The sequence below is a fragment of the Lontra canadensis genome, unplaced genomic scaffold, assembly GCF_010015895.1.
Source record: "Lontra canadensis isolate GAN:19392208 unplaced genomic scaffold, GSC_riverotter_1.0 scaffold20, whole genome shotgun sequence".
NCBI lineage: Eukaryota > Metazoa > Chordata > Mammalia > Carnivora > Mustelidae > Lontra > Lontra canadensis.
In genome coordinates this window covers 15697368-15714745 of record NW_022631014.1, presented here as the reverse complement: position 1 = coordinate 15714745, position 17378 = coordinate 15697368, and the positions used below count along the sequence as shown (strand labels likewise).

At 40.7% G+C, this 17378-nt stretch overlaps 1 protein-coding gene across 1 annotated transcript in view; it reads right to left on the bottom strand.

Moving 5' to 3' along the window:
* Window positions 1-17378, bottom strand: part of ULK4 (unc-51 like kinase 4) — a 583110-nt gene that overhangs the window by 309124 nt on the left and 256608 nt on the right. Inside the window, exon 31 of the mRNA XM_032861108.1 lies at window positions 7831-7879. Within this exon, the coding sequence (XP_032716999.1) occupies window positions 7831-7879 (49 nt within the window). The remainder of the gene's footprint in view (window positions 1-7830; window positions 7880-17378) is intronic.

Genomic DNA, 17378 nt, shown 5'->3' with positions numbered 1-17378 from the left:
AAGAAGTTGCTGTGGCTGATAACGAAGAGGTTACTGCCTATATTCTCCTCTAGGATTCTGATGGCTACCACACTTTTTAACTAGACTGTCATCTTAGAGAGAAGGAAGAAGGAATACTGCTTCCTCAAAGTGAAACCCAGGACCTAGAGCAGAACTAACTAGAAATAAGAATGATGAGAATAAAAGTCAGGATTCCACTGGCTCAGAAGAGGCCATACATAACACATTCCCAGTGTGTGCCCTGTGATTGGCCAAAGATATCCTCAGCTCTACTTTAGCATTTTTTCCAGTGGACACAATATGTGGTTTTTATCTTAATAGAGTCCATCTTCTTTCAAACCAATTGGGCTAATTATTCAGAAACTAGTTATGCTTTACGCCAAGTTTGCTGATACACGTTTATTTTATTTAGCTTCAACCCATTTATTCGGCCAACCAGATAACAGTATACTGATCAGATTAGTCACCTGTTGAGCAGCGATGTGGGCAACTTCACTGCATTTAATCCTACATCAATAGTTTACACCCTAGCCCTAGAGAGCTAATTTGCAAATACAAATTGACACAAGCTACCAAGGGCAGATGCGTGTGTATCCATTTCCTCCCCCTCACAATAAAAACCAACTCAAAGTATATACCTTAACAACAGTGTGTGAGTAGTGTATATAAAATCAGCTTGTTACACAATAGCAGTTGGGTTATACAGCTCCCTTTTGCAATCTACAGAAATCCTGAATAGTTATTCTTGTAGGTGGAAGAAACAGATTTCTCTTATATCCAGTAAGTGCTCTTTGCATAACTTTGAAAGGATCTTCCTAAGTCAAGCGTTTTGAAATTGTAATCAAATCTTGTTTGTGACTTTAGAAATTCATGCCCATGTGCACAGGAGAATCATATTAATGGCATATTGGACACAAATGTGCAGATTCTTAATCTTACAAGGAAACTGTCATTTTAACATACCCTAAAAGAACCCATTCATACCAGATGTGTGGCAACAAGAAAAGAGCAAAGTAAGTTTAAAAGCCTGATGAATGCACAGAACTGAAAACATTTCTTACATGTAAAGTGGCTGCCAGTCTGTACTGTGTTGGTGCCTCCATGATTCAATCCTTCAGGCTCCAAGGATCTATAAAGAGACTCTTTTCTAAAGATACCATTGATTTGAAAAATTTACTCAAGCTTGCTTCAGCTGCTATCCTCGAGACTGTTAAAACAATATAATTGTCAAACTAGTGTATTGCTAATCCCATTTTTATTGTTAACATTTGCCACTGAAATTGCTCTTTAATTGTTTGTTTTGGAACAGACACATAAAATATCATGAAAGTGATATTTTGGCACATATTGGAAAATCTGCCATGAATAAAGATTTTTTTCCAATAAAATATAGTTTGCCTATATTACTTGGTATCAAAATGATTTACTGAAGTCGGCCAAAGCACAAACCACTAAAATAAAATGAGGAGAGATTAGAGTTATAGCAAAATCCAAAGGCTGATTCATCCAAATTCATACTTAAGCACATTTAAAAGCAACTTCTACTCTTGGAAAAGTGGCAAAAGGGAAAGAAGAATGTCTTCCATCCTGCTCCACTGGCAACTCTGCACTTGAAACCAAGCCACAGGGTCCTTCTGATGGCTCCCATTCTTAGGAACCCACATTTGTTACACAGATCCAGACTGCCTTAGCATGCTAGACCCTGAAGACTGTGCAGAGAAATCCATTTAACTTAATCCAACACACACTGCATGAGCCTCCATTCCCCCTCAACACAGCTGCCTTGCAAGGCCCAGGAAAAGGCAGTGCCCTCACCCAGGTGGGCCCTGCCAGAGAAGCAGCCCCCAACTGCTGTGACAGCTCCTTTTTTGTAAGCAATCAGCTACCTGGCTTTCCCTACTCACTTGGCCGGCCAAGAACTGGGACACTTGCAGCTGGATCTGAAGATTAAAAACATTCTGCCTGCTCTCTGGCCTGAATGTGGTTTTAGAACTCCTGGACCCTTGGATCAAACCTCTGAGACCAACCCTGTGTTTTATGTCTCCTTCCCCACTCTCCCTGTGGCTGATTTCAAAAGCCTCACTGGTGGAGATTTGCTGAGAACTCAATGAATCCAGCCCTCAACCAGTCCCAAGTTTTCCGTATAATCCCCTGACCCTAAGCCTGATTCCCTCCAAGTCCCAACCCCTAGCTGAGCAGCCTACCTCCTCAGCACACAGAGCCCCTGCAGCTAGAAGCTCCAAAAGATGTTCTTTTTTTGAAGTAGAGGATATGATCTAATTTTGAAAAGCATCAACTATGTGCAAAGCCAAACAAATGTGAAACCTCCACAGTATAAAGCCTGCAGGATCTGTGCCCAAACTACCTTCCAGCCTCACTCCCTGCATTTCTCCATGGTCTCTAGTCCAGGCACAGCTAAGTACTCACCATCCCCCATGCTGGAATGTCCCCTCTCCTCATGGCAACTCCCTCAAGACCATGTTCAAAGGTTACTTCTGAGATACTCCTCTCCTTGCAATGAGTGGTGGGGCCCTCTCACCCCTGGGATCCACAGTATTGTCTCCCTCCCTCCATAAAGCTACTACACTACTGTCCAGTTATGTGCTTGCACATCGTTCTTCTGTATTATGAATCCAGAGGGCCCAGACAGCCATCCAGACAGGAGGGAACACTGTGCTCCTGAGTAGGCAGTTAAAACTGGAGATTGGGCTTTTTTTCAAAATCATAAAAACTGCTTTCAATTGATATCTTTAGAAAAGAGTCTCTAAACTCTAAAACTACTTTTTTTTCAAAATCACAAAAACTACTTTCAATTGGTTTTTCAATCATAAAAACTACTTTCTTTAACCAGTTGTGGTTTGTTTTTGTTTTTAGGTTGTTGGTTTTTTTTTTCTTTAGTATAGTTGACACACAATGTCACATTAGTTTCAGGTGTACAACACAGGGATTTGACTAGTCTATACATTATCCTCTGATCTCCACCATACAACACTATTGCAATACCATTGACTAGACTCCTTATGCTGTCTATGCCCTGTTCTCCCATGACTTATTCATTCCGTAAGTGGAAGTCTGTACCGACCACTCCCCTTCATTCATTTTGCCCAACCCCCTCACCCCTGGCAACCATCAGTTTGTCTCCTATATTTATGGATCTGATTCTGCTTTTTGTTTATTCATTTGTTTTGTTTTTTAGACTCCACAAAGAAGTGAAATCATACAGTATTTGTCTTTCTCTGACTTATTTCACTTAGCATAATATCACCCAGCTCCATCCATGTTGTTGCAAATGCCAAGATTCCATCCTTTCCATGGCTGAGTAATATTCCTGTGCGTGTGTGTGTGTGTGCGTGTGTGTGCACGTGTGCATGCGTGTTCATTATCCGTTCATCTATCACTTGACACTTCCATATCTTGGCTACTGTGAATAACGCTTCAATAAACATAGCGGTGCATGTATCTTTTCAGAATGTTTTCTTTTTCTTTGGGTAAATACCAATTGATGAAATTACTGGATCATATGGTATTTCTATGGTTAATTTTTTTTTTTTTGAGGAATCTCTACTGTTTTCCACAATGGCTGCACCCATTACATTTCTGTCAACAGTGCATGAAGGTTGCTTTTTCTCCACATCCTTGCCAACACTTGCTATTTCTTTTCATTCTTGCTGTTCTGACAGGTGTGAGGTGATAACTCATAGTGGTTCTGATTTGCATGTCCCTGATTATTAATGACAACAAGCATCTTTTCATGTGTCTGTTGGCCATCTGTATTTCTTCTTGAAGGAAATGTCTGCTCAGGTCCTCTCCTAAATTTTTTAAATGCGTTGTTTGTTTTCTTTGACGTTGAGTTGTATGAGTTCTTTATATATTGAGTATTAACCCCTTATCAGATATATGATTTGCAAATATCTTCTCCCTTTCACTAGGTTGCCTTTCTGTTTTGTTGGTGGTTTCTTTTGCTACATGCAAAGCTTTTTATTTTGGTGTAGTCCATGTAGTTTTTCTTTTGGTTTACTTGCCTGAGAAGACATATCTAGAAAAATGTTGCTCTGGCTGATGTCAGAGAAATTACTGTCTGTGTTCTCTTCTAAGAGTTTTACGGTTTCAAGTCTCACAGGTCTTTCATCCATTTTGAATTTATTTTTGTATGAGTATAAGAAAGTGGTGCTGTTTCATTCTTTTGCAGGTAGCTGTCCAGTTTTCCCAACATCATTTATTGAAGAGACTGTTTATTCCCCCATTGTATGTTCTTGCCTCTCTTGTCATAGATTGGCCATAAAAGCATGGATATATTTCTGGGCTTTCTATTCTGTTCCACCGATCTAGGTGTCTATTTTTATGACAGTACCAGACTGTTTTGATTACTACAGCTTTGTGCTATATCTTGACCAGTTTGATCCATACTTAAAGCTCTCTGTCCCACCCACTCTTCTTATGATTTGTGCATGGCTATTTTATATAAACAGGACATCAAATTCACAGTTCTGCTTCCTTCATCTTCACTTCCTTCCAGGCGCACAAAAAAGACACAGAAGCTGCCTGCAATCCCTGCCCATGAGAAGAGAGACATTTGCTTTCTTACTGAAAAACATGCAGGAGAGGATGCACTGCTGGTCAGAGCACATTGTATGAGGACCTCTAGAAAAGGAGGAAGTTATAAAGCCTGTATCAGGCTTTAAGTACATCAAGAGAAGCTGGAAAACAGTTATGGGCTAAGAGGGGAGAACAAAGTCATCAGGAGGCCACCGTGGACCGCCAGCTTTTGCTTTTTTAAAAAGCAGTAGTCAATACGCGGGACCCCGCACCATCTTTTTGTTATGCCTTTTCTGATCAAACTGTTGACAAGAGGCTGCTACATGTATGTAGATGCCACACAGGCCCTTGAGCTTAGAAACCAAACCTAACTACAGTATATACTGTGTTTCCCTGAAACTAGGAATCCCTCAGTTCTAAGATGTACCATTATTTTATTAAACCCTAAGAAAGAAAAATGCTACCAATTAAACTATGACATGATTTCTTATTACTTAGAAAGTTCATTTTATTTTTATTGAAAGAGCTCTTTTAGACATATTCAGACATATATTTTTATAATGCATCACTCTTGGGCACTTATAAAAAAGAAAAAGAAAAGTGAAATGAATTGGTTAAGGCAATGACAACCAGGTCACCTGGCTGAAAGCAATTGTAAAATGCCACTGATTTGGAAAGTACATCCCAGTTTCAGAAATGTTAAAATCTGAAGGGGACAAAAAAGGTGCACCAGAGAATCACTAAAATGCTATATCATGTCTTGGTCAGTGACAAAAATTGAGAAAGGACAAGGTAATTGTTCACAGGATAACTGCTACAAAGACATTCCACTGATTAAAAAATGCATTCATAGAGAGGGAAAAAGTTGAGATTATTAAACTCAAGAAAGACAAAAGTAGAAAAGGGATTTAATAATGTTCTTTAAGGACATCAGATTCCTGTCCCCAAAAAGCAGTGATTTCCAACTTTTTTTTTTAATTAATTTATTTATTTGACAGAGAGATCACAAGTAGGCAGAAAGGCAGAGAGAGGAGGAAGCAGGCTCCCTGCTGAGCAGAGAACCCAAGATGCGGGACTCGATCCCAGGACCCTGAGATCATGACCTGAGCCAAAGGCAGAGGCTTAAACCACTGAGCCACCCAGGCGCCCTGGTTTTTTTTTGTTTTGTTTTGTTTTGTTTTTTAATTTACCTTTTTTTTAGCTGCAGGACCTCTTTTTGAAATATTATCTTACAAGATAATATACCAGAGTATGGTATTACTCTGGTATATTATCCTACCAGATATCATCCTACAAGATAATAATACCAGAGTATAGAGCTGTTCTGGTTAGAAGAAAAGCATCATCCTAGACATGGCTGGGAGGTTGCAGGGCTCAGGACCAGCTGAGATCCTCATCTGGAGAGTAGACACCACCTCTACCCACTCTCTATGACAGCTCCAACACATGACAAAGGTCTAAATCATGGCATTAATCAATGAAATATTCACTGTGGTTTGTAAGATATGAAGACTTTTGGGTACCTGGGTGGCTCAGTCTGCTAAGCATCTGCCTTTGGCTCAGGTTATGATCCCAGAGTCCTGGGATAGAGCCCCGGCATCAGCATCGGCTCCCTGCTCAGCAGGAAGTTGGCTTCTCCCTCTGCCCCTCGCCCCCCGCCACCACTCCTGTGCACAGACTCTCTCTCTTGGAAAATAAATAAATAAAATCTTAAAAAATACATAAAGCCTTTCTAGGTGGTCATTATACAAATACTAATCAAGCACAGAGGGATTTGGGTGACCTTCAAGAAGCAATTTCCTATGTACAAGATTTGAGACCCTGAAGTGATTGCCAAAGGATGGGATGAGAACTTCTCATCAGTCACAAAAGGAGTTTCTACCACCGCAAGGGAATGAGTCACATCCCCCCTCTACCCCAACTAAGGCCTGTTCTAGCTCTAGAGGACTCTCCCTGTCTTCAACACTGGTCTCCTCAAATGCAAGCCTGATATGGCTGTTTGGACAGCTTTGGCTCTTGCCCCACGCCCAGCCAAACCCACAGCAGGCGGTTTATTGCATCCACTGTCTGGCAAAACAAATCCAATCTTGGAACAAATTAGCAAGTCACACATACCCTTACTGAAAATGTGGAGACACATAGGCCACTTGGCAAAGCTTAAAATCCCATTAGACAGCTCTCCATCTCCATGCATCTTCCTGTCATTTTCTCTATTCCTTTTCTCAATACTGCTTATAAAATACCCTTATTATTCAAAGAAATTCAATCCAGTCTCCAACCTTGCACATTCCCCAGCATGGCAGCTCTGTGTCATCTGGTCACCGGAGCATCCTTTGGGAATACCATCTACTGCCACCACTTATCCCCCATCCAAACCACACAGTTCAGCAAACCCAACCCACTCTCCTAGAAGGACAAGGTTCACCTTGCCACTAATAAAAATAATGTTTTCACCATTTAGCCATATCAACACGCAAACAACTTACAGATTAATATATCAGGATGATTAAAGAAAGCTAATTTTCCATGGGTACAGTTATAAGACTACGGTTATTGCTCCACTGAAGACTAAGGTAGGTTAGGCTGAGCTGGCTGGGGAGGTGTCCCCTCCTTTGTTCCTTATGCTGTCAGTTAGCTCTGTAGGGCAAGCTTTTAGTGAAGGGGGAGAGTCAATCCAGGTATAAGAGAACATTTCTTCAGGTAAGGGCACTCTGTTGCTCTAAGTTCCAACTCAAATTCCAGCCTATTTCTCAAACCTGGGATTTATCAGAAGTGAGGAAAGTCAATTCCGCAATCTCCTTTTACTCTTTACACATAGGAACCATAGAAGAAAGGTTTCCTTTAACAGATGGCTTTTCAATGGAGTCGCATTCTATGATAGGAAAAAAATGATGTATGGAAGTTAAGCTATTCCACATTCAGAAGAACATGACTTTCTGGCCATAAGCACAAAACTGCTGATCTGACCCAATGATTACCAAGTCAGAGGGCTTACCGAGAATCAGAAAATTCACAGTGAAGCCTAATGTTCATCCTTCAGCCCTTCCTCCACAAACCGATCTCATGAAGGATTTGTAAAAAGAAGGCAGGTCAGTAAGCAGTGTCCTATACAATTTCAGAGCTGGACAAGAGTTCAGATAGGGAAACTGAGGCCTGATAAGGTTAAGTGAGATGATGAAGGGCACAGAATCCTTCTGGACAGAGTCAGGGTTAGAACCTAATCCCACAACATGGTCAAAACCTTAATTTTTTTTAAATGTCACTTGAATTTCAGAGACACATTTCCCTTCTTACCAGAATTACTTCAAAAATGAGTGGGATCAGTTTGCTCTCTTCCACAAGTCTGTCGGAAAAAAAAAAAAAAGATAAACACACATTAGATAGCTCATATTTAAACTGCCCTGATCAGGAGTACCGCAGCCCCATGTTTTACTGCTTAAATTTTGTAAGCGAGAACCAGATGATTAAATACTCATTTTTAACACATTTAACTATATCCATTAAGTACAAGAAATATGGGTCTCTTGGCAAGTGACTATTAGCTTAGCCTTATTGATCTGTAGCAAGTATAGTCTCAAATACATTGACATTAATAAATGTAAAAATTAATTAAAGCTCACAGTTATTATAAAGACTTTGAGAATAGGCAATGACAGCTGAAATCATGTGACCAACCCTCACCGCACAGTTAAATTATAAGTGTGCCACAATCTTTCATATATGCCTCATTAGCTATCTTCTCAGCATTAATGAATGAATGTATAATAATTTTTAATCTTTTACTGAAAAAAAAAAGAGTAGGCCCCAATCACCCAATAGACTGGGAATTTTCTCTCATTGAAACTAGTTATTATTATCTATTATATTATCTATTGTGCCAAGATTTTTTTCACACCATTGAAGAGAAAATAGCCTCAACCATCCTTACTAAAAACAATACTTCATTCTCTAAATATTCCTTCAGTCCAGGGCAGTCAACTTGTTTCTGTAAAGGGTCAGATGGCCAAGATTTTAGGCTTTGGTGGGCCACGCGCTCTCTACAGCGACTGCTTAACTCTGTCACTATAATGTAAAAGCAGGCATAAATTATACATAAATGAATAGGCATGGCTGTGTTCCAATAAAATTTTATTTACAAAAACAGGTATGTGCCATATTTGGCCCATAAGCTATAATTTGCTGATTCCTGGTTCTATTTTAAAAATAAATCAGATTCCTTCATTTTATTAGTGTTGAGTTCATATGATAAATGACAGCACTCAAGATAAGCATGCTGCCTTCATTGTGGGTATTACAGTTTGTCTATTTCACAGAAGATGCCAGGAGCATAGGAAAGGAATTTATCATCTAGCCTCCCTAGAGCTTGTCTGCCTATGATAATACACTGATAAAAGAAAAGCCTATGAGACTTGCCAAAAAGAGATTGCAGTGTTTATAAATACGTGTTAAGGGAAAGTGAGGCACAGGGAGGAGTCCCAAAGACTGGAGTGAGTACTTAGCGCCTCAGTATCTAGCAGAAATAAATGTAATTATTTCTGAAGTTTTAATATTTTAGGGGATAAGGTTTTGACTATAAATATTAAATTTATTTACAAATTTTAAATTTATAAATATTACAAATACTAAATTTATTTATTCACTTTCTGGGGCAACTGAAGGCTTGGATGTGAGGCCGAATCTCCTTATACCATGTCTGGGCAGGATGGGAAATGCACAGAATCAAGACTGAGCACGACCTCGGGCAGCACATTTCCAGGCTTCTTCCTTGGCTCCCAAGATGTTGACCACCCCTTTCCCTGAATTTATCTTTTTACATTTTTATGACATATATTTTTATTAGGCCTGGGCTGAAAGAGCAAAGCACATACATCTGAGAGTTGCCCAAGCTCCCAAGCCAAGAAAGTCCTGGGGGCATGGGCTCCACTTCTTCTCCAGTGGTACCCAGAGGTGAGACCTGCTTCTTCTATACTCTCCCCACAACATTCAGATCCAGAAGCATCCACTCACAACACTGGTGCCCTCATGACAGTACTTTTAAATATACTCTACTGCTAGGACATGACTATAGAAACTACTATAATTCGTTCTGATGAATTACAACTAGTCTTTCTCCAGGCTTCTGCATGAAGAGCAGGCTGGCCTGGACTACCTCTTCAAGCCCCTTCAACTCCCAGTTCTAGCATGCCAGGCCTCACATGTTTCTGAATACCACCAAGCAAAACAATTATTCCCTGAATGGACGGACATGATTCAGAACCATGTCTGGCAAATAAAAAGGGAGCTTGAGCTAAATAAAAGCACTTTAAGTTTAAACACACACACACACACACACACACACACATACACACACACACCCCATTTCTATGAACTTTTCTGCAACTCATGACCTAAATGTAAATTCAAAAAAAAAAAAAAACAACTTTCTAAAGCAAGTACGGAACAAAAGTAGCTGCAAATATTTATGACAATCTCAGGCAGTGTTTTTCCAGACTGTGGGAAGTGGCCAATAAGTGTGCAATGACATGAGTTCACTGACTAGCATTTTCTTTTTTTTTTCCTTTAAGATTTTATTTATTCATGTGAGAGAAAGAGCAGAGACACATACACACACAGAGAGAGAGAGCACATGAACAGTGGGGAGGGACAGTGGGAGAGGGAGAAGCAGGATCCCCACTGAACGGAGAGCCTACATGGGACTCAATCCCGTGAACTGGGCCGAAGGCAGACACTCAACCAAGTGAACCACCCAGGCACCCTGACTAGCATTTTCTTAATTAAAAATAATAAAATGAGAATATCCAAAGCTGTCGCACATAGTATGGTTCCATAACATTTTTGTTTCAGTTTTAGCCCTATAGGTGCATACTTGGTAGTGACGTAAAATGCATTTTTTTATGTGGGTCACAGTTATACATCTGAAATCCAGAGATTTTAGATTGCTTTAGAGACAATATTTGCCTCCCATACGCTCTTCAACTTTGATTTTTAAAACTGTCTCCTTATTTTAACCACCTCCTCTCATACCACTATAGTGGTACCAATTAGTGGCTCCGGTCTCCAGTGATCAAACCCTTGATGTGCTCTGAGTAATGGAGCAATCTTCTTGGAGCTCTCTTCCTTTGATTTGCACTCTGAAGAGCAGTCCTGGTGCTCAGAGGCCTGATGTGGCAGTCTCAGGGACTTGTTCAGGCAGTAAGTCTTAAATCATCAGAGTAGACTTTTGCAAAAGGCTATCTTATTTTTGGGCTCCGTTCAGCAGTTGGCCACCATGATTTTAAATCACCAGTATCATTTTTCTACATGAGCCTGTTATATCCTACATTCTAAAATAATAAAATTTCTATGGTTTATAGACAGCTTGAGGACAGGAAGTAAGAAGATTTATCTGTTTTTTTTTTAAACCAAAAACAAACAAAAAGAGATCTTTCTGAAATTATCCCTAATCTTCAAAGGACTGCAAAGATATTAACTACATCACAGTATACTTTTCTTTATGTTAACCATCCAAGCATACTGTTTTTAAGTAATTCCAGATGAAAACTGAAATATACTGCCCTCCCTGAATCCCAAATGTAGTTCATGGGACCACTTGATATAGTGGTTCTTTTTTTTTTTTTTTGGAGGGGTAGGTCTTCTTTGTTTTGTTTCTTCCCCTTAACAGTACGATTTAATAATAGATTATATGGGGTTAAAGAGCTTTCCTTACAAAATTTTGATTCAGAAGATTCACTGGGATTCCTTTATCTGTGATCTATATTATTAACAAAGAGGGTATTGTTTGAATTAGAACATTTTGAATAAACTTAGGAACATCTTTAGGATACATTATTTGGCATTTTAACTCCCTCCTGTGCCTAAAGTAATTGTTACTCTTAGTGTTGGGAAAGTTTTTTTGGTAAAGTTGTTTTTTGTTTTGTTTGTTTGTTTTTTTTTTCTTTTTGAGAAAGAGAACGCTCACCAGCGATGGCCAGTGGGGAGAACGGGGGGGGGGGGGGGGGCTGGAAAGCAGACTCCCCGCTGAGCAGGAGCTGGATCCCAGGACCCTGGGATCATGACCTGAGCCAAAGGCAGACGCTTAACCAACTGAGCAACCCAGGCGCCCCAGTTTTGGGAAACTTTTTAGAAGTTTTATTTACTGACGCATGACAATTCAGACTAAATATAAACTCTAGCAGCAGTTAGATATAAATGACTAAACACAATTTAGGTAGGAAAAGTAGGAAGAGAGAGAGTTCTCTGCTTCTCTTCAGAGAGCTACAGAAATGAGGAGAAATTAATTTTGAACCATTGTTGGCATTTTTTTAACTTTCTTTTAAAACATAAAGACTATCTTGGGATGAACCAAGAACAAGAACTTAAAAAAAAAAAAATAACTAAATAAAGTCCCTTGACCTACCCTAACATACTGCTATTTATTCAGAGAAAAGAAGAGCCAGGAAGAGGAGGAGGTCCATGGAGGGGAAGGAAAGGATCTCTGCCCGCTCTGGGCTCAGGTTTGCAAGACAAAGAAAGCAGCCCCAACCATGATTAAATGGGTCTAAGGAGGCACCAGCTTTGGTCACAGAACTGCACTGTCATGTTTGCTTGCTAGCTTGCTTGAAGTTTTTATCTGCCCACCAGAGGTAGGGACAATATGCATGAAGCAAGCACCAGAAGCCAAGAGGTCCCCACCAAGGGCTTTTCCATCCATTGTCTCTGCACGTCAACAATTCACGTTGTTGTACTCATCTTATTTATTGCTGCAGATTTTTTTTTTCCTGAAAACTATCTCAGTCCTCAAATTATGACTAACCCTATTGAGCATTTGCCATGGGCTACTCTTATGAGCTCAAAATCTATGCGTTCAAACTTGGCAGTCAAATGGCTTTACAGACACGCTGAACAGCAACCAGAGTTAATTAACTTCTAGCACAGATAAGGGAATCGAACTGGAAAAAGGCCAGCGAGCCCAGGCTGGGGAGAAGAGGTGTTTCACGAGCACTGAAGGAATTGGCCATTTAGAGTGAAGCGCGCCTACACGGAAAGGGTGAGCAGGAGGAACAGTGCAGTCGAAGCAGTAAAAGGACAATGTGAAAGATGGAGCAGAATGATGCAACCTTGAGCTCCGTGCCAAGCCTGGGTTTTACCTACAGGTTACAGGGAGTTGATGAAGGATTTTAAGCAGAAGAATGACGTATAGGATTTGCTGTTCAAACTCTAATCTGACAGCAATGCAAGCAATGACCGGGGGAAGGAGTATAGTCCAGAACATTCCTACTCAAAGAATGGACTGCAGACCAGAGCCAGCCTGCAAACTGCCACAGGTCTGTGACAAGACAACTATCCAAATCTGAAAAACTAAGTTTCTGCCTGTTGGTTCTAACGATAAGAAATCTGAACTTTGCAGCAGTTTAAAACATTACCCCACTGAACTATGATGAAAAATGGGATATTTGTACAGCTTCAAAATAGTTCCCCACAAAGAAACCTACAGGGGAGAAATGTGGCAGACACCACCTTAACCAACAGAGCACGTTCCACATCACCAGAAATAAGATGACATCAAATATACGCCCTGATATCGCACACTGAGGAGGACACACCATTGCTTCTGAGGTACTTTTGCCAAAACTACAAACCTCGATCTAATCACGAAAAAAAATGCTACTCAGATTGAGTGGCATCTTACAAAGTAACTCCCCAGAGCCTCCTCTGGGAGGCTCAGTCGGTTAAGCATCTGCCTTCAGCTCAGGTCCCAGGATCAAGTCCCACATCTGGCTCCCTGCTCAGCAGGGAGTCGGCTTCTCTCTCTCCCTCTGCCCCTCCCCCTGCTCCTTCTCTCACTCTCTCAAATAAGTAAGTAAATAAAATCTTTAAAAAAAATTTAAAAGCCATAAAAGACAAGAGTGAGGAGCTGTCCCCAACTTAGGGGGACTCCTACTAGAGAGAAGACTAAATGCAATGTGGGACCCCTAGAAAAAGCGGCAAAAACTGGCAAAACTCGAATAAGATCTGCCGATTAGTTAATATGATTATATCAATGTTAATTTCCTGGGTTTTAATAACAGTGCTATTGTTCTGTAAGATGTTGACATTCGTGGAAGCTGGGTGAAAGGCATACATAAATGCTTTGTACTAATTCTGTAACTGTTCCAAAAGCCTAAAATTATCTCAATATTAAAAGTCTTTTGATGTATGTTTTGTTTGTTTGGGTTGTTTTGTTTTGTGGTTCCCAAATCTTAAACTCTCCTCTCTGAGAAGTGGGATCTGTGTTCGCTACCCATGAGTCTAGGCAGGTTTGTAATGGCTTTGACCAACAGTGTAGTCACTGCATGACCTCTGCTTATATTCTGAGTGCATTTTCTAGATTTCAGTTTTATAATATCTTACAAATTATGTATTCTTGTTATCTGTTGCTGCATAAGAAACTACCCCAAACTTAGTTTCATAAAGCAATACCTACATTATGATGCTAATGACTTCTTTGGATCATGGATTTGGACAGGGCACGCTGAGGATGACCTGTCCTTGCTCTCTGATGTCTGTTCCCTGACGTCAGCGGGGAAGACACAAAAGCTGGGGGTGACTAGAACAGCTGAGGGGCTGGAAGCATCGGCAGGCTTCTTCGCTCACATGTCACATGGGATGATTCAAGGAAGCCTCAGTTAATCCTGCCCACTGGATCACCTGCTGCTACCCTCTCCAAATGGCCTAGCCTCTCACAGCATGGCAGACAGGTGCCAAGAGGAAGCATTCCTAGACAACCAGGAGAAACTGCCCGGGCTTACATAGTATCATTTTCAGTGCATTCTAGATGGTTACAAGCCAGTCTTTAAGGTCAACTTAGCCTCAAGTGGAGGAGAAAAGGTCATCTCCTGATGGTGGAAGTGGGGAAGAGCACATGGGATGGGAGAGATTTCTGTAGCCATCTTCATAAGACTCAGTCTGCCCCGGCATTAGTCCACACACACAAATTTTAAAAACGGTTTCTTCACTACAGATAGTGTGAGTAACATTAGTTTAGAGCCAGAGAGAACATTTAACAGTTAATAGAACAGTTAATAGTTAATAGGCTACTACAGCAATTCAAAAGAGTCGTAACTGGGGCCTTGTATTTGATTTCTATTGCTGAATAACAAATCAGCACAAACTCCGTGGCTTAAAGCAATACCCATTCATTGATTCAAAGTCCTGTAGATCAGAAGCCTAGCTCAGCACGACTAGGGGATCCACTCAGAGTGCCATAAATCTAGAACTAAGGTGTCAGTGGTGCTAACTTCCCCTTGGGATGCTGGGGCCAAGAGGTTATGTTTTCTTTTTCCTTTTTTTAAGATTTATTTATCTGAGAGTGAGTGAGCACGAGAAGGGGAGGGGCAAAGGGAGAAGCAGACTCCCCGCTGAGCATGGAGCATGGAGCCCAATGTGGGACTCAATCCCAGGACCTTGGGATCATGACCTGAGCCAAAGGCAGATGTTTAACTGACTGAGCCACCCAGGCACCCCAGAGGATGTGTTTTCAACCACTCCTTGTTGACAGAGTTCAGTTCCTTGCAGTTGCAGGACTGATGCCCCTCTTTCCTTGTTGGCTACCAGGCACGAGTCCCTCTAAGATCCTACACACCACTCACATCCATGGTCCATGGACTCCTCTACCTGGAAGACCAGCAAAAGAGGACTCTCCTCCATGTCAAATCCTTCTCGAATTCAAATCTCTTTGACTTCCCAGACTCTGACCTCTGGGCCAGATTGAAATGACTCCTCTGATGAGTAAGACCCACCTTGATGATCTCCATATCTTAAGGTCAACTAGTTTGGGACCTTAATTACATCTGCAATGCCCCTTCACAGCAACACTAAATTACTGTTTCACTGAGTACCTGGGAGAAAGAGTGTATACACCTGCTGGGAACCTTGAAGTTCACCTGGAAATTCCATCCACTCCAGTGTCACCTCATCCTTGTCTCCTTTTTTAAGGAATAATTCAAATTTAGTTCTTCAAATAAGTTGCCTCTGGTCAACTTATATAGAAGCCCTAAACAGATGCTAGACTTTTTAAAACTTCAACAATGCTGGTTAGGAGTTTTAGAGTTACTATTTGTTTGAAACTGAGCACTAGACTACAAACAAAGCTTTTTCATTTCTTATGACTTACATAATTTGCCAGCCTAGTTGACCAATACCAGTCATTTTAAATTAAAAAAAAAAAAAAACCTCTAACATCAAGTTGAATTTCAAATTACTGGTCCAGTGAATCAGCTTCAAAAATAAATAGTTTCATAATGTATAGCTATGACATGATATTATGTCTAGCCTGAAAGCAAGACTCTTTGTAATGTTTCTCCTTGAAATGTTTGCCCTTGCCTGCAATGCTTGCTAATCCTCTTGCACAGAATTGCAGAAGTCTTACCAATAGAGGTACACATCTAAGGAGATACTTTTCACAGGAAAAGGGCAGGGTTGAAATTTTAACAGCTCTAGCACAGAACATTTTTAGATTGGGCCATTTTACAAGGATCTACAGAGTCCTTCGTGTGGGCAAGTGTTATACCTCTTCCTTGAAGAAGTTTATACCCCAGTGAGCAAAAAACATATACAATCTAAAAATAACTTAATTCAACTTATAAAGCAAACTGCTTCATTTCCTGAGAAAGTTTCAAAATTAAGTTAGAATACAAGGCTATACCAGAATGCACCTCCCATGTACAGAATCTCCCATTGCCCCAAGGAGCATGAAAAAGATACGAATTTCAGTAAGAAACTATGGCTAAGCAAAAAGCAAGTGTTTTCTAAGAGAATGAATATTTTATATAGGAATTTTTAAACTGTATGTACATATGTTCCATATGTACAAAATGCTTTTGTACCCATTACCTCAACAGATACCCAGTACAGGCCTGCAACAACCCACATCTGTTGAACAAGGCCTCAGTCTGTTTCTATCACAGAAAGTACAGCCGGTGAGATGGAGGAGCCAGACTCCAGAGGCTCTCCACACAGTATGTGGACCTCACGTACAAAATCTTCCTGACTCCTTCTAACTCCGAGGGCTATAAGGTGCCTGAAAGTCACATTTTGTCCAGGGCCTTACACTCACTGTCCCTGCACAGGCAACAATATTCTTGTTCACCAACCAAGGGCTTTTGGCCCCTCAGAACATCCTTTCTGTTCTGCCTAGGTCCTGGGCCTTTACCCTCTGTCTTTCTGAACACTGCGGCTCTGTAGCTGGTCTCTTTTCTGTAATAATTCTTAGAATCGTTGGCACTCTCCCCAGGACATAGTTTTCTTCTGGTCACACAGCTCCACATTCACACTCCAGGTGAGAAGCATGTTGCTTCTTGCACCAGAGCTGGGAGAGGACTGAACTGAAAGGGGTGGGCGAAAAAACTATAAGTAAGACAAGAAAGATAAAAGGACTGGCAAGAGCACAAAGCAGAGACAAGTCCCCAGAGGACCACCAGATTTCACACGCGGCCAGCATCTCCTTTTCCCCTACAGACATAAGCCCAACACTAGGGAAGAGCAATTGTATAAGAGATAATCCTTAAATTCTTTTCAGATTAATGAACCTGCTTATATTCTATGGTCCCTTGTACTATTACTTAATGAAATGCAAGAGAATTTTGTTTTAATTTACTTAAAGTCAGGCTAAGATCTCTTTTCTTTCACACACTCATTAATATCTACTAGGTACCCATTACATGCCATGCATTGAGCTAAGTTAAAGCTACAGCAAGTACTGTAAGTGCCAAGACAGATGTCTATAAAGGGTACAGAAGGGGGCGCCTGTCTAGCTCAGTTGGTAAAGTGAGAGACTCTTGATCTTGGGTTGTAAGTTCAAGCCCCACATTGGGTATAAAGTTTAC